This window comes from Myotis nattereri (genome assembly GCF_964212035.1).
Source record: "Myotis nattereri genome assembly, chromosome: 3".
In the NCBI taxonomy this organism is placed as follows: domain Eukaryota; kingdom Metazoa; phylum Chordata; class Mammalia; order Chiroptera; family Vespertilionidae; genus Myotis; species Myotis nattereri.
Window position 1 is genome coordinate 20,466,926 of NC_138077.1, and position 22,631 is coordinate 20,489,556.

Consider the following 22,631-nt stretch of genomic DNA (forward strand, 5'->3'; position numbering starts at 1 on the left):
ATTTTCTTTTACTAAGAAAGGTGCTGTCTTTGACTAGAGAAGCCTGGCTTCTTTGCCTTAGCCAATGATTCTCAAATTATGGTGTGGAGTCTGGGTGTGCAGATATGCCTCAGGAGCTAGAGATAAGGGAGGGTCAAACCCCATCTTTAATCCAAAGCACCCTCATCAAAGATCTTTTTTTTATCAAGTCATTACTCAACCCCATTTCCCCAAGTTCTTTTTTATCCTTCCTTCTGGGATATCCAGCTCATCTGGAGAATCATCTTCCATAGTTCTAAAGCTTCATATAAACAATGAAAATAGCACCCACAATTATAAGAAAGCCCATTTCACTTCACAGAGCATTTGTTCACTACTGATACCTTAGGAATGGAATTTTTGTGTTGTGATACGGCATTTATACCATATTACAGCACAAGTAAAATACCTTGTTTCGTGACACTACTAAATAATGAAAGTAGGTAATGCATTTTTTTTCCCAAGAACTATATTGCGCCTCCTTCCTTTAAAACAAAGCTTACTTTACTCTTGTTAAAAGGCCTTTCAAACTTATTATGTGCTGTTATTCTGGCAGTTCTAAATGGTATATTTTGAGAAATGCATGTTGTATCCCTCTGGTTATTGTTCTAAACTTAAATGTCTCAGTTCCCTTTTCGTTTTCTGTACTTTACCTCTCACTTACAGAGGAAACATGCCCTAAGGCAATAGAAACCCAAAGATTTATATTCTTATAATTTTTACATGACAGAATCGTATATTTTCTTTAAATAATGAAGGTTACTCAGGCACAGACTCTAAGAGCCAAATGGGACATTAGAGGATTTAGTCCAACTCCTCATTTTACAAATGAGGGATCAGAGACCCAAAAAGTAAAATGACTTGCTTAAAGGTCATAGATTAGAAGAGCAAGGAACATTCATTGTAAGCAGTAAAACCTACTCTGATGAACTTAAATTTTGTAAAAGAAAAAAAATGTTTTTGTTTGTCTCACTTGACTGTAAAGCTCTAGGGATAAATCAGGCATGGTAGGTGCAGGGGTTCAATTAAGTCATCTTATCTCTTTCTTTATTCTCAAGGTTCTATTTTCTTTTGTGTTGGCTTCTTGCTCTAGAACTCTGTCTCCGTGTGCCATCAAAAGATAACCATTGGTAGCTTCACAATCCAGAAAAAGAGAAATCCCGTCTCTCCTTATGTCTATCAAATTCTGAGAAAAGGACCCCGATTTACCCTGAGACATCTGCTCTTCAACCAGCCACTGTGTCCAGGAAACTGAGTTCACTAGTTGATAGTGTCAGCTAATCTCCATGACTCAGGAAGGGAGACCCTTGATTGACAGTCCTACCAACAGGAAACAGAATAGAGGTTCTGTTATAAGAAGATAGAGGAGAAATAGCTACTGTAGCCTACCTTACCCTCTTCCTGTTTCTCAGTTCTCAATCTAGCTTTCCTTCCATTCAGTGCTAGTCTACAAAAACAGCTGAGAGCAAATCTCATTTAAAAGTATTAATTAAGCCAGCTCATGTGCATGACATACGTTGCCAAACAAGACTAGATAAACACTATTTTATTCCAGAGACTTATAATCTAAAATTGTTAACTCAGTGTTGTATAGGCCAAATATTAGGCAGAAGGCTGTACAAATACATACACTAAAAATTGACATGTTTTACCAGTTTGGTTTATCGGAGTGGCTCCTCTTTTGTGAAGCTTTCTTTCCCCGGAAATAACTAGAACTTTCTAAATGTCAAGGCAAAGGAACTGATCTCAAAATGGGTTCATTAAGGATCCTCTCATGCTGTCCTCTCTTGTTAAAGAGGTAGACACCTGATTTATGAGGTATTCTGATTATCTGAAGATGACTTAATGCCACACTACTATCTTAAAGGCTATAAGTAATGAGATTGAAACAGTCCCACTGGGGATCTAGCCCGCCACCAGGGCATGTGCCCCCCCCCCCCCCCCCGGGAATCAAATAGTGACCTCCTGGTTCATAGGTCGATGCTCAACCACTGAGCCATGCCAGCCAGGCCAGTGTTTTATTTTTAAGAGAAGAGCTGCATAGATATTTAGGTGGGTTTCTTTTTCACAGAATTCACTATATCAAAGCTTGAACAAGGTTGTCTTAGGACTCAAAAAAGATAGCCGACTCTAGCCCTTGCCCTAATAACTAATTCCTCTCACTAATACACACACAAAAACTGAATTTCAGTTTTAAAAATAGTCTGGCCAGTGTATTATTTAAATTTTACAATGTGTTAATTACTTTTCCCTCAAATCATGACAATTATAGTCACATGGCATTTTATATATCTATAAGTATCTCGAGGGAGGAAATTAAATCCTTAAGGTAGAATAATATCTTGTAGAAAGGATTTAACAGCAGCAGTAAGCCTGCGTTCTGACAGCTCCTATATAAATTTGGAAGCTGGAAAAGATAATCAAGATATTAAGACATGCTGCAATCATTCACATTGGAATAGTTGCCAAGTAATGAAGTTCATTAAAGGAAGTAGCGCATTCCATGTAGCTGTATTAAATATTTAAGCATCACAGAAGCCAGTGCTTCCATATATGCTTACCTTAGGCCGAGTTCCATAGTCTTTTTTAAAAAATATATTTTAATTGATTTCAGAGAGGAAGGAAGCGGGAGAGATAGAAACATCAATGGTCAGAGAGAATCATTTATCAGCTACCTCTTGCATGCCCCACACTGGGGATCGAGCCTGCACCCCGGGCATATGCCTTGACCAGGAATTGAACCGTGACCTCCTGGTTAATAGGTCAAGGATCAACCACTGGGCCACACTGCCCAGGCCCATAGTCTTTAGATACATCTATAAGAATTAAGTTACTAGAGTAGAATCAGTTTGCAGAATCAGCAAAGTGCAAGAGAGCATTCTTGTTATTATTTTCTTACTTGATTAACCAAAAAAATCCCATAGAGTGAAAACCAATCTCAGTAGGTTGATATTGAAAAATTCAAATTACCATTTTGTTCATAGTCAGTAGCAATTTCCTGATGAATGCAGATGAATTTATATGATTTGAAATACAGTTAATTAAAAAACACGGCATGCTTAGATTTTGGAATAGTTGGTCCCATTAGGTGTTAACTCAGACATATTTGTTTATTTCAAAATGAAACAAGAATTCTGATTACCTTTGAGTAGGAAAAGAATGGAGTTCACAAGAATTCACATAAAAACATTCTATTATCCTGTACCTTAGTGATTAGATTTTAACACAGACTCACAGCTGACTCTGTATTACAAATCTAATAGTTTGTTTTATTGAGTGTCAAATCCATAGACAATGCTAGCTAGACATACCAGCATCACAAGGTATCCATGGAAAAGAGAGCCCTCTCCCCAAGGGAACTGTTTGCTTAGCGTTTAATAAAGGTCATGGAATGCCAGTTTTTAAACCTTACTTAAAAGTGTCCTCTTGACTTTCAAATTGATAATAACTGTACATTTTGCTGAGGTTCTTGCTTGATAATATATTTTCATCTCTCCATGAGTTTTATGTTTAATCCTCTTAATGAGTCACTGTAATTCAGATGAATATAACACGGCCCTATCACTGATAATAAGTGAGAAGGGACATAAAACTCCCTTGGAACTGTGAAAGTGGTAAACGCTGGATAGCCTTCCTTTGTATCTACCCTGTGGACAGGTAATAGAGGAAGAGCAGTGCCCATCGATCCAAATTGTGTGGCTTCTGCAGTCTTGGTGGTTTGTCATCCAGCTGGTGCTGGGAACTTGGGTTTTGAGAGAATTTTCATGAGGTGGGATCATCATTTATTTTACTTGCTGATAGATAAATAATGGCTAAATTGCAATGGGTTGAGATTTATGAAAGTGGCATTCAATTTCCTGGAGTTAATGCCACTCTGAACTTGAAGAAGGCATTGATATATTCTATAAAAGTTTGATAATTTAACTAGTTTACCTTCACAAAGTTAAAATGTATGTGAAAGATAAAATGCGAAGAACTTGGATTCTTAGAAGAAAGCTGACATCCAAATCTATGGAATCTTATAAATTTCATAGTAATGGGAGCCAACTATGGAATTAACTAAAACCCACAGGTTTATGTTGGAGGAGCTCATGAGAACACAGTCTCATTTAAAAAAAGAAATACTGGTTGGCCAGAGGAAACAGATATAAAGGTATAAAGATATCCTGATAATATTAATATGAATTTGTGGCCATCTCTTTATGAATAGCTATATATATGGCACATTGACTTTCTAAGAATCCATGCAGGTCATTTCTTTTAGAATGTAGGAAAGCGTATCTATTTTATTGTGCTTTATCTGTTACCGGAAATTAATATTGAATGGAAAATAAAATTTTACATTAAAACACTGTGATATATATTTAGAAAGTTTGCCAGCAATTTACTGTTATTTGTTTCTTGCAGACTTGTACAGCATATGTGGATTTTATGATTTCTGTGGCCAAATTGATACGTCAGGAAAGAGGACTGCCCATAGATGAAAACAAGCTTTCTCTGGAAATGAATAAAGTTATGGAATTGGAAAAAGAAATTGCCAATGTAAAACACATTATCTCTGATACACTGAATAACATTAACTACTTTTTCTTTTCTCTCTATTGTATTTTAAGGGTGAAAGGTACAACTCTTTAACCAAGTGATAAAAACATAGTTTAGCAAAGGATCATTAACTTTACCAGGACCTTTGAAACTGTAAAATTTTATAGTAAACTGGGTTTCCAACATCCAGGAGACATACTAAGTTTGACAAATATTAAACTAGGTACATTTAATTACCTATTATAAGTGGATTATACCAAAATTCTAACTACAGCCAAACTTTTGTTGAGATGTCCTTGAGACTCAAGACACACTTGATTGCTAACTGTTGAGTAAAGCTGTTTTAGTCTTGATAGGAACAATTTTCCTTTAAAAAAAATTATAGTGATTAAAGAGATTACCTCTATCCCTTGGCTAAGAAATATTAGCCCCTGAACATGGCTGCATGACTGTGTGAGTTCAGACTGCCAGGCTGCTCAGCTCAGGAGGGGAGATCTCACAGGAAGAGTTTACCAGCAGAGCCCAAGGGTATATTCATGAATTTCCTCTAGTGGCAGGTGAACTCTTAGAGTCTGAGTTTGCATTTTCTTGTCTGACCGGGTCTGTAGTCTCAAGTGAGTGAATTCTGTTGGAGCAACATCAAGGTAACTGATTGAACCCAAGTTTGGTTTCAGTCTAGGGCTCTAGGCTCCACAGAGCTTTTGCTGACATTGCGAACAACAGCCTGCTCTCCTATATCCCATTGACTTGACTCTGCCATCAGAATCTTGAAGACTGGAGATCTTTGAGGACAATTTTAGCTTTCCTAGGGCCACATGAAACCAAAAATCTCCAGTCAGAGCCAGACTTTGCTTGGAGCTACAGCAGGATGAATGGAAGTTAAATGGGTTGCACGTGGCTCTGCATTGAACACAGAATTGTTAGAGAACAGTTTATTGCCCTAGGTTTTTACCACTTGAACCTTCCCAGACCATGCTCTCCTTGGATCAGCCTCAGCTCTTTAATAGTTGGATCTCAGAATTATTTGTGTCTATATTTTCTCTCTTCTCTTAGACTCTGAGGTCTGGGTGGTACCTTAGTCAGCTTTGAATCACTTGTGTATCTAACCGTTTCCAGCTTATTATTGCATGCTGGAGATGTTCAATAAATAATTTTGAAAATAAAGGCATAAATAAGTGACCTAAAGGGGAAATGGGAGCCATTGTCTCTGAGAAACAATTCTCAGTTTAATTCATTTCAGCCACTAGCTGGGTGGTGGGGGGGGGGGGGGGGCGGTGTGTGTGTGAAGGGGTTGTCATTGCATTTGTTTCTCTCCTTTATTTTTGAGATTCAGTGGGGAAAAGTAAAGCTGGATATGGTTGAGTATAGAGCAGTAAACTGCTTGGGCAGGATGGGAGCATAGTCACAAAAGTACAAAGTGCTAGCATTCCTCAGATACCTGGCAACCTAAACATGAATTTTCTCTGTTTTATTTGCTTTAAATTCTTGCAGAAACCATTGTGAGGTGGTTTTTTTTCCTGTCTGAATTATAAGTTGAACACTGAATAATAGTGGTGGTGGTGGAGGGGGAGACAGAATTTGCATGATAAATTGAAGATGACTATATTCAAAAAAATTATTATAATGTGAAACAGACACAACTGAGCTGGCCATTAACCACAGATGGAACCAGGCCACATATTGCTTATGTGACTTGGCCATTTTCAAAAATATAAAAATATTAAAATATATAAAAAATATATATAAAATATATAAAAATATTTTTTGAGAACTTTTATAGTCAATACTAGCCAAATCTTGATAATTGTTACTGAAAATATTTAAAATCTCTTAAATTTCACTTTCCTTTTTGATATGACAAAGTAAATTACAAAATAAGTATAGAGTGGAGCTTCAAGTATATTTACCTATCCCAGTGGTCGGCAAACTCATTAGTCATCAGAGCCAAATATCAACAGTACAACGGTTGAAATTTCTTTTGAGAGCCAAATTTTTTAAACTTAAATTATATAGGTAGGTACATTGTTATTAACTTAATTAGGGTACTCCTAAGGCTTAGGAAGAACCACACTCAAGGGGCCAAAGAGCCGCATGTAGCTCGCGAGCCGCAGTTAGCCAACCACGGACCTATCCCATATTTCTTTTTTCCTTAAATATAATGTTCTTCTAAAAAATTCTTAGTTCTAAAATAATGATCAAAATTTAAATCCATAGGCTTCAGCTAAACCTGAAGATCGAAATGATCCAATGCTTCTTTATAACAAGATGAAATTATCCCAGGTCCAAAATAACTTTTCATTAGAGATCAATGGGAAGGTAAGTAGCAAGTTTTATGTACTCTCTTATTGTGCCATTTCTAAAATTTACAACATTGAAATACAATTTCTTAAACTTTAATGATTCCTTATTTATTGAAGTAAATTGAACATTAAATGAATTTAGATGACACTGACCATCTGACTCATGACAGGACCAGGAAAAAAAAACCTATTTGAAACTATTATATTTATATTTAGTTAGAGGCGATTTTAAAAGTGAAAGTCCTTTTCAAGGCAGCTATGCAATAATGGTGGGAATGATCATAGAAAAGAGTTTGGAAAATATTAAACTGAAAATCCTTCAAAAAGACCATTATATAGCCATCAGAGTTGGACAGTCAGATAATAAAAGCATTTAATTTGTTTTTAACTCCTAAAAAGATTAATTTATTCATAGAATCTGCTATGTTCTCATCAAGGCATCTATGAGGTGTTCAGAGCAATAATGGAGAAATATAACACAAGAAATAAGAAAACTCTGTCTCATAGATTCCATTTATAAGCAGCAATTGACATCTTTTTGCTTAGTTGTAATTCATTAGCTAGTATGTAATTATCTCTTTGGGAGGCCATTCATGTGTATTTGTGTATTAGTTGTGGCACACAGTCAGGAAATAAAACAACATTCATGGGAAAATCTGCAAATGACTACATTCAGTGATGGATTTGCTTTGGCTATAATTATAATAAAAAAGGACTTTTAAAAAGCATAACCTTTCCAGTTAGGAATTTCTCACAGAGCTTTTTAAATTGAATTTATTGGGGGTGACACTGGTTAACAAAATATACAGGTTTCAGATGCACAATTCTATAACACATTATCTACACACTGTATTGTGTGTTCACCACCCCAAGTCAAGTCTGTCCTTCACCATTTATTTCCCCTGTACCCTCCTGCACCTCCCTCACGCCCTCTCCTCAGGACAACCACCACATTGTTGTCCGTGTCCATGAGTTTTGTTCTCTTTTTTCCCCCATTTTTGCTCAATCCCTCTACCTCTCCCCCGCAGCCCTGCCCCCGTCACCCTCCCCTCTCCAACAGCTGTCAGCCTGCTTCCTATCTATGAGTCTGTCTCTAGCTTGCTTGTTAGACCACTTTGTTCATTAGATCTCACATATGAGTGAAATCATATAATATTGTCTTTCTCTGGCTTATTTCACTTACCATAATGCTCTCCAGATCCACCCATGCTGTAAAGTGCCTAATAAGTATGTTCTGAAAGAATGATCCGAACCACCAAAGGAAATCAAGAAAAGAACATCGCACTTCATACTTAGAAAGTGATCAGCATATTATATACTTATCTGTATAACTATAGAGCCTAAAATATTGGTAATTGTAAACATTCTTAAGCACTGAAATGTGGCATTTCAGCAAGATGTGCATGATCTCCACTTCTGCAGTTTTTCCTTATATCCACTGGTGGTTGAAAAAACCAAAATTCCCATTTTAAAAAGACAAGCTTCCATCTTTTGGCAACTCTAAACGTAGCTTCTGAAGAGTAAAACTGCATGCCTGTAGGCCTTATATTGACAGTGTTCTGTTTGGCTTCGTTGCACCCTCTGTGGTGCATCTATAACTTCATTGAACCTCTGCTATAACTAATGTGCCTTCATTTACTGCAGGATCTTCACGGAGATATATTACTGTGTTAAATGGATTATTTATTTATTTTTTAAAATATATTTTTTATTGATTTCAGAGAGGAAGGGAGAGGGAGAGAGATAGAAACATCAGTAATGAGAGAGAATCATTGATCAGCTGCCTCCTGCATCCCTCCCCCAACATCCCCCACACCCACTGGGGATCCAGCCCAAAACCCTGGGCATGTTCCTGACCAGGAATCAAACCGTGACCTGGTCAATGCTCAACCACTGAGTCACAACAGCTGGGTGGATTGTTTATTAAAACCCACTTTTAAAAGATAAACACTTTGTACCCATTTAAAGTTCTGCATACATTTTAAAGCTAACGTTTTCTTCTATTTTATATTGATTAGACCAAGAAGATGGCACTGAGCCTAATTTCTAACTGTATTTTCTCTACACTTACAGGCTTTGCTTTTGTTCTTAAGTGGTTGGTTTAATTCTACCAAAATAATCATGCTGCCGAACTAATTTTTATTCAAAACCAATTGAAACAATTAAGGGAAAATCCCATACAAGTATCTGACTGGATGATTGTGATAATTATATTGTGCTGCAGCTGACGCCCTAACAATGTCTGACCCCTGAACATAATTGAGTGTTGGAATCAAGAAGAGAAATTCATAATTACTGAATGTTTTGTGCCTGCTTTTTTTCCAGCCATTCAGCTGGTCCAATTTCACAAATGAAATTATGTCAACTGTGGATATTAAAATTACAAGTGAGGAAGATGTGGTTGTTTATGCTCCAGAATATTTAACCAAACTTAAGCTCATTCTTACCAAATACTCTGCCAGGTAAGTATGTCAGAGTGCCCATGTCCTCAGAGTTTACATTTAATATCACTCTTTTGAAGCTTTGCAGCCTCATCTTTTTTGTTGCTGGGTGGTGGGTTTTTTTATACAGAGATCTTCAAAATTTAATGTCCTGGCGGTTCATAATGGATCTTGTAAGCAGCCTCAGCAGAACCTACAAGGAGTCCAGAAATGCTTTCCGCAAGGTGAAGATACAATCTCTCTTTTCTTAAGACTTAAAACATAAAGAGACACATGGTTATGAAGGTGCCATGTATACTGCTAGAATGTGGTGAACTTGGCCAAGAGACAAAATGCCGAACGTTGGTTATTTTGCCCATGTTTAGGCTATGATGTCTGGAAAAGCCATCATAGAAAAGCTAGTTTTTATGGTCTTTGCCATCCTATGTTTGTCTACTGTGGCATCGTGATCGAAATGCCATGGAAGGATATGCATTTGGTTATGTGAGCAGTTCATGAAATAAACATACTGGCTTGGTGTTTGTGTGGCATTAAAAACAATCGCAGGGATATCTCGATTAACTTGATTTTTCAGGTGTTCATAGCACACTAGAGTTACGCACAGATGGAGTGCATTGACGTGGACAATCCACTAACACATCTACCTGGAGACAACCTTAAGGCCTCTTATTAGCCTGTACCTACATTTAAACAATCATCATTTTAGTCATGTTCTGAGGGACGAAGACAGGAGAGATGAGAAAGGAGAAATTCTAGCGAATGGTTGGTGTCCAGTATTGGTTAGTGTCATGGAAAGGAAATAACTTTCTGATTGAAATTTTGTGTTTTTACCCTTTAAAAGAAAATACAAGCACAATTTTAAAATTGAAGAATGTCAAATTGGTATTTTGCTAAATTTCCCTTACCTAAGTTAGACCCCTTATTGGTACTTAAATTTATACACATAGATTTCTTCTAAGTGCTGGAAGTTCAGCTAAAACATTCAACAAACAGGAATGTGCCTTTTTGTATAGCAGATTTCTCTCATTACGGCATTTATTGAACATTACTTCACATTTATGTTTATGCAGCGGTAACGGCGTTATTTTTTGTTTGGGAGGGTTGTTTTGGGTTGCTTTTTTCCTAAAGCTGTCTAGAAGGATGTTAACTTGTAGTAGCCTGAAGTTCTACTGGGACAGGTACTGAAAATATACCTTATTTTCAGATTGTATGTAAGTAAACAATCCAATTGGATTGCATTTTATCATCGGCAAGGACAACGTGCCTTGTAAGGAGGACCAGTGAATATTGCAAGAACTTAGGAGACGTAAAGAATAGCGAGTCCTGTGAGATTTGTGTTGTGACCATGCTCCCTTGTCTTACTCCTGATCAAACACCATTTCCTTTTTCTCTCCCATAGGCCCTTTATGGCACAACATCAGAAATAGCAGCTTGGAGACGTTGTGCAAACTTTGTCAATGCGAACATGGACAGCGCAGTGGGAAGGCTTTATGTGCAAGCAGCATTTGCTGGAGACAGTAAACACGTGGTAATGTTCTCATCACAGTGCACTATCACTCACTCATTTGCGTTGATAGACAATTACAATGGTCCATAATTGGGCTAAAATTTTATTAATTGTCGGGTAACCTCTGAATCATAATTGGCCATTATTTCCCAGTAAATCTCATCCTCCCTCTCTCAAGGGTCTGGTTACGTTTCTGATCCTAGTATTATTTAATCCAAAGGCAACTGTCCTTTTTCCAGAAGCGGTAGGTTCTGGAAACAGTCACATGTTCTAGTGATACAGTCATTTCTAAACTCCTCTGTTTGCAAAATTGACTCAGAATTAGGGTTTTCTTAAAAACCTAGAAAATAAACCCAGGTTTAGTTGAAGTGTAAGAAATGTACTCTATTTTTCATTGTTACTGACATGAAAGCAATGCAGCTTGAAGATATGGTGAAATAATCTCTTGAAATGCTGCTTCATGCTTTACTAAATTACAAATGGTAATAATAGGTAATATTTTATGTTAATTCTTCTTTTATGATAATGGAAACCGGTTTATTCTTAACATGATTTTTGATAAATGTATATATATATATATATATATATATAATACCTATTTAATCATAAGTATTGATAAAAACAATGTTGCTTTAAAATATAATTTTTCACATATACCCATTTGTTTAGGTCATAGTCTGCCTATAAATTTATATTTATTAATATATTATTAAATCACATAAAGACAGATTATAGCTCTATTTTTAAATTTTTTTTTTAAATAAATTTTATTGATTTTCTACAGAGAGGAAGGGAGAGAGATAGAGAGTCAGAAACATTGATGAGAGAGAAACATCGATCAGCCGCCTCCTGCACATCCCCCACTGGGGATGTGCCCGCAACCCAGGTACATGCCCTTGACCGGAATCGAACCTGGGACCCTTCAGTCCGCAGGCCGACGCTCTATCCACTGAGCCAAACCGGTTTTGGCTCTATTTTTAAATTTTAAAAAAAGTTTAATTTATCTTTATTGCTGAAAGTATTATAGTTATCCCCTTTCCTCTTCCACCCCCCTTCCCCTCCCCCGACATTTACCCTTTCCACCCTGTTCCTGCCCCTCATCTGCCCAGGCTTTCACCCACTATTGTCTGTTTCAATTTGTGTTATAAAAAATTAACTAATGGCCTAAATTTGTCTTCTGTTCTTTTGGTTTGAGGTTGAGGATTTGATTACACAGATCCGGGAAGTTTTTATTCAGACTTTAGATGAGCTGACTTGGATGGATGCTGAAACAAAAAAGAGAGCTGAAGAAAAGGTAAAAAGCAAGGCAAGGCTAACTATCAAAGAAAAAAATTCTTTATAAAGAAATACCAATTTTTAAGACAATTCAGGAAAACAGATAATCAAGAATTGCATAAGAATTTGAATAAACACCTGATCAAAGGCAGTGAGAGAAAAAAAATGCATAAAATAAAAGCAAGTTCCTTCAGAATGTAATGTTTTCAGGAACATTTTTTATGGATAAATTTATTTTTCTATGATTTCCATTTTTTTATTTCTCTGTAATCAACTTCTACTCTCCATGTTCATTTCAAAACTTTGAAAGATCTCCACATTTTTTTTAAAGGAAAACTTCAGAAAACAAGAGTAAAATCTTATGTTAGCAAGTAAAAAATGTAATGATGTTATCAGTGGTTCATAATTTTTCTCCGTTTAAGAAATATACCTAAAAGGCCTCTAACAATGTCAAAAATATGCCCTCAATTTGTAATGCAAATTTCTAGCTAAATTTTTTAAAGCATGCCTCTAGTTTTTTATAGGAAGAAAAAAATACTGTATTTCTGTTCAAGCAAATGTAAGATGGTGCAATTTTTGAGTTTTATAAGGTGACCTGTCTCTTTTATTGGAACTTTTAATATTTTGCATATGAAGAAAGGTGATATTTCCAAGGAAATTTTAGGTTTGAATTTACTATGGGCATTTGTCTTGCTAACTATATAAAACTAAAAGGAACAACATGTCCTGTGACAACGATGTGCTTTATGAGCAGTATTCACATGCAGCTTGATTATTGGTCTGTAGTTAAGGTGGCAAGAAGAACAGACCGTATTTTGAACTGATAACAGAGGGAGTTAAAAAACCTAATATAGTAAGAGAGTCAAGCTGCAGTGTAGTTCTGTGTTGGATTAGATCACATGAAAGGACTATCTTTTTCAGCTTCACAGAGCCCTGAGTGGGTTAGGTCTAGATTTTTAAGCCCCCTTATATTTTCATTATTCTGGCAAAGTCCTCAGAAATTTGGGCTGGATTTGCTTCATTCATGTTCTAGCTCTCTGTGAAATGGTCCTGTTTGATGTAGGCAATTGAATTGTTCTAGATCAGTGATGGCGAACCTTTTGAGCTCGGCGTGTCAGCATTTTGAAAAACCCTAACTTAACTCTGGTGCCGTGTCACATATAGAAATTTTTTGATATTTGCAACCATAGTAAAACAAAGATTTATATTTTTGATATTTATTTTATATATTTAAATGCCATTTAACAAAGAAAAATTAGCCAAAAAAATGAGTTCACGTGTCACCTCTGACATGCGTGTCATAGGTTCGCCATCACTGTTCTAGATCATCATTTCCCAAGGTGGTGTCAGAAAACAGGTGCCAAGTTGTTCCACAAAAGAGAGTCCCCTGGTCAAAAGACGTCAGGAAACACTGCCTGTAGGAAGTCTTCCCTGATCTCATCTTAGTCTAGGTTACATGCTCTGAGAGTGTGAGTATGGCATCATACATCACACTGAGAGTAAATTCTCATTTCATTGCTTATCATTGATCTTTACAGTAAGCTCTCTGGGGGGCAGAAATTTTGCCTAGCATTGACGCCTCAGCCCCTTGCAAAGTACTGGGCTCATTGTAGACCCTTGAACATATATTGAATGAATAAAGAGACAAATTAACTCCTCCTCTTGGACACTCATAATAACCTAATTTTTACTGTAAGAAGTCCTGCAATAAAGAAGCCTGCTTAATGTTTTTGTCACAGTATTTATCCAAAGTATTTGACAATAAATTACTTTTATGCAGTAACTTTTATTTCAATAGAGTCTCTATCCCTTAGAACACTCTTTTGGGAAATGTGTTCTAGAAAATAAAGTGCTAATGAGAGGGGGCTGATTAATAATTTGTGGAAACCTACAAGAAAGTGGGCGTGGCCTAACTGACTTAGTGACACATATCCTGTCCCAGCCACTGGGGAAATCCTGGGCTTATGAAACAGATTGGTAACAAAACCACATCCCTTTGATGGCAAACCAAATAACGCAGAGATACAGGCTTAATTCCCCATGATAAATTTAAATTAATTAAATTATTTAAGAGCAAATGTGATATGATAGCATCAAAAGTCAGATATCTTTGAGAAAATAAAAAAATAGAAATAACAAGTAGTAAACAATGGGTAATCATGAAATAATAAAAATAAGTAAATAACTTTAAAATACTAAACATAAAAATTAGAAATGGCATAAGCAAGAGGTAAACGTGCGCTTGTATAACAAGGAAAACTCTTGTTTGCTACTTGTTTAATTAATGTCATTAATTTAACTTTGAGAAGATAGGCACACAGCCTTGGAGACTGAGGTAGAACATAAAAACTCCAAGAAACAATATTCAGGAAGAATATTAGCATGAACATATAAGCCTATATCTGTTTTCTCAGCCAAATCGGTAATGTGGAAAGACAATTATAAGCTGCTAGAATGGAAGCTCTAAGTATTACTCGCCCTATAAATTGGCCCACTTGTCAGCTTTCATTTTGGTTTTCTTGGGAAAGCTGCAGTCTGTGAGGACAGAGCATTAGAAGCTAAATTTCAGACCAACTTTTTGTTTCTTTTGAGCCCCAGGATGAAGCCACTTCAAATATTTTTTCTTAAGTGTTGTCTGATACTCTTTTTGTAAACAGTATGGATCAAGTTATTCAGTTGATATTCATGGGCAAATGACAGTGTTTGCATTTGAAAGTTATGTAATCATCCTCACATTCAATATTACAATTCTCATAGGCCTTGGCAATTAAAGAAAGAATTGGCTATCCTGATGACATTCTCTCAGATGACAACAAACTGAATAAAGAATATGAGGAGGTAAGTTTCTATTAAGACTCTGGGCTAATGGCACCTGGGGCTGGTGGCAATGTTATTTTTAGCTATTGGGTGCCAAAAATTATGTGAAGTAGCCTAAAACTATAGGTTTTATTATTTTTTTTAAATATACTTTTATTGATTTCAGAGAGGAAGGGAGAGGGAGAGAGAGCTAGAAACATCAATGATGAGAGAGATTCATTGATCGACTGCCTCCTGCTGGGGATCAAGCTGGAAACCTTGGCGTGTGCCCTGACTCAGGAATTGAAAAGTGACCTCCAGGTTCATAGGTTGATGCTCAACCCCTGAGCCACGCTGGGTGGGCCCATAGGTTTTATTACAAAAGTCTTTAGCACTGAAGACAGAGCTGTGTTTGTTTCAGTTTTAGCCTTTTATTTCATTGGCCTGTCCCACATCTGTTATTTTGGCTTCCATGTATTCTATTTTAAGAAGTAAGAAAAATCTGTTGTCCTTTAGAGTATCAAGGGTAGCCCTAGCTGCTTTGGCTCAGTGGATAGAGCATCGGCCTGCAGACTGAAGGGTCCCGGGTTTAATTCTGGTCAAGGGCACATATCTTGGTTGCAGGTTCCTTGCAGGCCTGGGTACTAGTCAGGCCTCGTGCAGGAGGCAACCAATCGATGTGTTTCTCTTACATCGATATTTCTGTCTTTCCCTCTTTCTTCCATTCTCTCAGAAAATCAATGGAAAAATATCCTCCAGTGAGGATTGAAAAAAAAAATCTCAAACTCAAAGAGTATCAAAGGTAGACATCAAAGTGCTGGAACAGCGGGCAGCACTCAGGCTCCTTATCTCATCTTACAGGCCTGAAAAGTCAAATCTTCAGGTTCCCACCCACTTTTTAATTTTCCTTCCACTGGATAAGCTAGATCATGCGTTCTCTGTTTAAAAAGCAAACAAAAAAATACCTGAGAACCAGAGATTGTTGTATTCTCCTTTGGTAATGTAACAGTGGTAAGAGAAGAGAATTGATTAAAGTCACTGCAGTACTTATTTCAGACTTAGCTGAGGGTCTTGTTACTAATCTGTGGTCACCACAACTACTTGAAACCCTGGTGATGACAAGGTAATCCTTGCGTAAATCAGAGATGACAGTGATTCCTAATCCATTGATTACTAGTCTGATGTGGGATGTGCAAGCCACAGTATTCTCTCGTCCTTTTCCATTTGCAGAAAAGCTTGACTGTTTCTTTTAAATTAGCTGGCTGTGGCATGGGAGTCCTGGGGACCCTTGTAGCAAGAGCCTAGTGGCTAAGACTGTAGACTCAAAGCTGACTGTGTAGGTTCAAGTCCTAGCTCCACAAGTGAACTTGTCTGTATCTCAGTTTCCTTAACTTTAATATATATATATATATATATATATATATATATATATATATATATACACACGCACACACACACACACACACACACACACACTAGGGGCCCGGTGCACGAAATTCGTGCACTGGGGGGGGGGGTGAGTGTCCCTCAGCCCAGCCTGCCCCCTCTCACATACTGGGAGCCCTCAGGCGTTGACCCCCATCACCCTCCGATCGCCTGATCGGCCCCTTGCCCAACCTGACGCCTCCGCCAGAGGTGTCAGGCTTGGACAGGGTACCCCCATCTCCCCCCGATCACTGGCTCTGGCCCCCGCCCAGGCCTGAGGCCTCTGGCCCAGGAATCATGCCTGGGCAGGGGACCCCCATCTCCCTCTGATCGCTTGCTCCACCCCCCGCCCAAGCCTGACGCCTCTGACCCAGGCTTCAGGCCTGGGCAAGGGGACCATCATATCCCCCCAATCCCTGGCTCCGCCCCCCACCCAGGCCTGATGCCTCGGCCAGAAGAGTTGACCCTCATCACCCTCCGATCACCAATCACCGGATCGGCCCCTTGACCAGGCCTGAGGCCTCCGGCAGAGGTGTCAGGCCTGGGCAGGGGACCCCCAGCTCCCCGCGGTTGCAGGCTCCGCCCCTGCCCAGGCCTGACACCTCTGGCCTAGGCGTCCGGCCCAGGCAGCGGGGACCCACAGTGGCAGCGGGGGGCGCCGCGATCGTGGGCTTCGCTTTAGGCCCAGGCAAGGGACCCCTAGCTCCTGGGACTGCCAGCTTCAACCGTGCCCAGCTCCCATCGCTGGCTCCACCCCTACTTCCTGCTATCACTGGCCAGGTCGGCAAAGGCGCCTGATTCTCCGATCATGGCTAGGGCCGCCTTTGCCCTGCCCCCCAGCTCTTAGCTCCCCGCTGGGTTTCCGATCACTGTCAGTGGCAGGGGCTTCTTCCTGCTTTCCCTTTCGCCTCCCTGCATTGTGCCTACATATGCAAATTAGCCGCCATCTTGTTGGCAGTTAACTGCCAATCTTAGTTGGCAGTTAATTTGCATATAGCCCTGATTAGCCAATGAAAAAGGTATCGCCGTACGCCAATTACCATTTTTCTCTTTTATTAGTGTAGATTATTGATTTCAGAGAGGGAGAGGGAGAGATAGACACATCAATGATGAGAGAGAATCATTGATTGGCTGCCTCCTACACACCCCCTACTGGGAAATCAAGCCTGCAACCCAAGCATGTGCCCTGACTGGGAATCGAACCATGTCCCCCTGGTTCATGGGTTGATGCCCAACCACTGAGCTACGCCAGCCAGACTGGGCTTCTCAACTTTTAAGTGGTGATAATAGTCCATCTTTATAAGATTATTAAAATGTTCTTAGAATGCTGCCTGGCCCATCGTAGGTACTAACAAGAATATGCTGTTATCACATCTGGTATATAAGGATTAATATCAATATGGTAAGGCTTGCCTGAAACTTGGTTTCATGTCATTAATTACACTGAAGTGGTGATTCAGCCACAGCAACAGTGGCCTATAATATAGAACTAGACTAATTGGAACTAAATCCTTCTTTGGTAAGTTTTTATTAACTTTATTAACAGGTAGAATTTAAGAAAATGTCCTATATATTTTTAGCAAAAGTTTTGAAAATACTGGTTTTAATATTTTCACCAAAATCTTTCATATAATATAGTACAAGTACAAGGAAGATGAATACTTTGAGAACATAATGCAAAATGTGAAGTACGGCCAACATAAACAACTAAAGAAGCTTCGAGAGAAGGTGGACAAGGATGAGTATGTATATTCCAGTTTTTAACATATTTATTCAGAAGAGGGTCTTTTTCCCTCCTTTTTGTTGTATGAAGAGAAAGAGTCTGACTTGGGATAGTGTTAAAAAGTACAATCGTCTCCTATGAAGTACTTTTAAGAACATCTAAGAAGATTATACTAAAGATGGGTCAGGATTTAACCAAATTAAAACTTTTTTTATTAAGGTACATCCTCAGATAACCTAATTTCTTTGGTTTCTCTTCATTTTATTGCCTGTCCCTCTGCTTTGCTTGTGGACAGGGTTTTCCAGAACACCTTAATCAAAGCAGCCCATGGCTCTTTCAAGCCTTCTCTGAGGCCTTTCTTAGTGTACTCAGAATTTTCTTCTACCCACAGCCCCACCTGTTTTCTGTCAGTGAGTCATTCCCCAAGTCCATCCCCTTCCTGGATTGCTCCATGTAACACTTCTCTCATCCTAGAGGTAGCCAAATATGAGATACCAGAAATCCTTCTCACTCATAGCTTTCAAATGCTTTTAATCTCTGTTTATTAGTGGGATTGGTCCTTCATATTAACTATTGGTTTAGCATTTACTTATCAATTAAATGGATGTGTCCAACATATTTATCAACCTATATGGTTGTGCACTTTCTAGAATTGCTTCTGTTGGTATCTCACTAGGTTCTTAGCTGCTAGAGAATAGGGGCCATTCCTTTTGACCATTCAGCACAGTACAGAATACATAGATTTTCAGTTAAAGCTGAATTAGTGAATGGATGACAAACAAGTGAAAAATAGACATACTAACTTGATTTGTGTGGTAACGAACAAAATAACATACCAGTGAGGTTCTTGGTTCATGTATGCATTTATTCTTTCATGTATTCATATTATTAAACTAAACTAATATTTTAGAACACTGGCTAAATCTAGGTGTCAGTGGGTACTTGGAGAATCAAAGGTAAACTTTGTTTATATTACATTGCATCATAACAGTAGAAAGTAGTGTTGAGGAGGGGGAGAAATTTCCACTTTGCCCCTCTTGAGTTCTTAACGCTGAACTAATAATGAAAATGACATAAGACCAGATTAACAAAGGAAAAGTAATTTAATATGTGCATGTGGGAGGTTACAAGGGATACTCTGAGAAATTATGAACCAGCCAGCTTTTTATGCCTTTTAGACAAAGAAAGAATACATTTGACAGGACAAAGAAACTTAGGTTTGTGTATTCCTTAGTGAAGAATCTAACCAAAGTTTGGGCTTCAATAGTAAATTAGTAAAGAAATAACAAGTTTTGTTTATACAGAATTAATGAATTAATAAAGAAATAATAAGCCGTGTAGCCCTGAATTCCTTAGCTCTAAGGATAAGGGTGTCTCAGTCTACTGTAGCAAGTAGGCTTTTCATAGGAGAGATTTAGTTCCTGCATTCAAGGAGAGAAGGGAGGGTCCATTTGCCCTTCTTGCATTGACTGCTTGTCAAGTAACTTTAATTCAAAATTATCAATATGCTATTGTGCGATATTTTGGGGTGGCCTTCCCTGACCCCGACAGTAGGAAAGACATGATGTAATAAATAAACTGTACCACCAGGAGGGCTAGACAACAGTCCTAAATGGAAATGCTAATACATTTCAATTCTTATACAACTTTTTGAACTCTTCAGGTATTCTGAAAGAGAGACTAGTTTCTTTTGCTGACCCCTGGGTTTGTACTGGAGCAAAGGTTGTGTTATCTGGGGCTAAAATCGGGGCTGTAAATGTCAGAGAATATTTGGCATCCCAGCTGGCAAAGAGGAAGGAAAATGGTTACATACCGTACAGTTGGTGTTGTAATAGATTATCAAGTTGTTTCTCTAGAAACTCACACAAAGTCATCAAAAAGAATACTGTGTGGGTTAAAATCTGAGAGGTTTCTGGCAAGTCTGAATATTTTCATTTCTTTAAAATATATATACTTACATTCAGTAAATGTAAGCACCGTGTAAATTATTGTCAAATACTCTTTCTGAAAATAGCTACTATAACTTGCACCATGTGAAACAAGAAGGTTTATTTATCATTTTAAAAAATAGTTGTTGAAATATCACTGATGTTTTCTTTTGAAGTTGATGTAGACCCAGTTCCAGAATCACTTTGTAATATAGTTTGCTCTTTTCATTCCCTTTCATCATATGGATTGATTTTCTTTAAGTTCTCTTCTCTTTATGGTAGGTAGTCAAAAGTCAAACTTGTATATAATATTTTAATGAATGTTTGGTGAGTAGCATGCATCACTCAGTAGTACTTTGTGGATGTTCTCCATGAGCTTCTGATAGTCAATCACAAGTGCATATGACTTCTTAGTTCTTCTCTGCCAGTCCTGGCTAGCTGGTCTTCCTTCCCTATCTAATGCCTGCATACTGACTACAAGGCTTCAAAATTCTTAACTGCACATGAGAGTCATCTGGGAGCATTAGAAATAGTACCGATTACCCAACCCTGCCTCCCTAGATTTTTGATGTACTTGCCTGTGGGTGGGGACCCAGGTACAGTATGTTCTGGAATAATGTCGTTTATTCACTGTTATTTCATTATAATGTTGATGAAATGCTTAAATAGAACTACATATATATATATATATATATATATATATATATATATTTCTTTATTGATTTCAGAGAGGAAGGGAGAATGAGAGATAGAAACGTCAATGATGAGAATCACTGATGGGCTGCCTCCTGCACAACCCCACTGGGGATCGAGCCTACAACCCAGGCATGTGCCCTTGGCTGGAATTAAACCTGGGACTCTTCAGTCCGCAGGCTAGCACTCTATCCATTGATCCAAGCCGGCTAGGGCTTAAATAGGAACTTTTAACTCTTCTTTGTATCAATTAACCTACAGTAAAATTGGTTTCATTATGCGTCATTTCACATCAATTCCAAGAAGCTATGGGTGAGATTAAGTGAGTACTTACTATACTGGTTCTTTTTAAGTACAGCATGTTACTGTACAAAACAACATGAGATTAAATCAAGCACAAGAGGAAATGATGTAATCAAGAGGCACAATAAACATGAAAGGTATGAGGGCTACTGCCTGTGTGACACAGCCTACCTTTACTCAGACTTTTATTTTTCCTGAGTAGAAAGACTGCACTCTAAAATAACAATAAAAGTGTAGGACAGTAAATATGTAAACCATTTCATATTCGTCCATTACCATTTTCAAGTATTATGTACTAGACATGGTTGTATGTGCTATATTTTTATACAACTGGCAGCACAGTGGGTTTGTTTGTACCAGCTTCACCACAAACGTGTGAGTCATGTGCTGTGGTATGACATTACCAGGCTACGATGTCTCTAGGCAATAGGAATTGTTCAGCTCTACAAGAATCTTATGGGACCACCATCGTATATATGGTGGCATTGACCGAAACGTTATGCAGAGCATGACTATGCCTAACATGATGTAGCGCCAGTAACATGATTATTTTCTTACAGTCCATAAAGCAATCACAAACTTTTAATGAGAAGAAGATATAGCAGAACAAAAAAAATGAATTTCTACTCTTGTTTTTAGGTCTAATGCTATTTTGTTCATTTCTCAGGCCAAAACATTCTATAATATAATTGGGACAGGTTAGTGCCAGTGTTTGTAAGTCACGATGATTGAGCTGTGGAGTTACTTTTTACAAACTGCAAAGACTTATTTCCTTGCTGAACCTTTCCTGCTGTGGTGCATGAACATAAAAACACTGACATCGGCAGCATAAACGTTCTATTGAGCAGCTACAGTGTGTGTGAAGCACTGCACTCTTCGCTCTAGAGCAGTGGTTCTCAACCTTCTGGCCCTTTAAATACAGTTCCTCATGTTGTGACCCAACCATAAAATTATTTTCGTTGCTACTTCATCACTGTAATGTTGCTACTGTTATGAATCATAATGTAAATATCTGATATGCAGGATGGTCTTAGGCGACCCCTATGAAAGGGTCGTTCGATCGCCAAAGGGGTCGAGACCCACAGGTTGTGAACCGCTGTTCTAGAGGCTAAACAACTAAATCGGAGGAAAGGCGGGATTTCAAGGAAACAAAAGTGCTAGGCAGCACTTGTTTAAAACCACAATGAAATCTTTACTTATTAGTAAAACATTCCCTGGAAGCATGTCAGCATTTAACTCAATATTGCGGTGGATGGAGGACCCACTACAAGCAAAACGAAACAGAAATGCTCAGTTCCGTTCTGCCTTCCCCTTCGTTGCTTCACGCCTGCTGTTTTTCTGATTGGATGGTGGGAAGCCCCTGAAATAAGTGGTACTCCTGTGGCAGACAGCCCCGCATCGAGGGCGCCATGGGCTCTTTCTGAAAGGCCAACACCAGCAAAAATGGCAGGGAGGTTGGCTCCCTGTGCAGTGACACTCTAGTTTAGCCACTGCTTGAGTGAGTAACACTCTTGTGTCCCAGTTCTGCCTGTTATTACCTGTGGCCTTTCAAAAGCCATGCAGTTTCCTTATTTATAAGAGGAACAGGGTGGTTCAGACTGCAGGAGATCCCTAAGGCTCCCTCAAGCACTACAGTTCCATAGCCCTGACTGCAAAGCTTTGAGAGGAGAGGATGTTTTC

At 38.3% G+C, this 22,631-nt stretch overlaps 1 protein-coding gene across 1 annotated transcript in view; it reads left to right on the forward strand.

The window, feature by feature from the left end:
• MME (membrane metalloendopeptidase) overlaps positions 1–22,631 on the forward strand; it is a 95,499-nt gene that overhangs the window by 42,880 nt on the left and 29,988 nt on the right. Inside the window, exons 9-16 of the mRNA XM_081085225.1 lie at positions 4,426–4,560; positions 6,775–6,876; positions 9,186–9,322; positions 9,432–9,525; positions 10,701–10,829; positions 12,004–12,102; positions 14,841–14,921; positions 17,943–18,046. Coding sequence (XP_080941351.1) covers positions 4,426–4,560; positions 6,775–6,876; positions 9,186–9,322; positions 9,432–9,525; positions 10,701–10,829; positions 12,004–12,102; positions 14,841–14,921; positions 17,943–18,046 — 881 coding nt within the window. The remainder of the gene's footprint in view (positions 1–4,425; positions 4,561–6,774; positions 6,877–9,185; positions 9,323–9,431; positions 9,526–10,700; positions 10,830–12,003; positions 12,103–14,840; positions 14,922–17,942; positions 18,047–22,631) is intronic.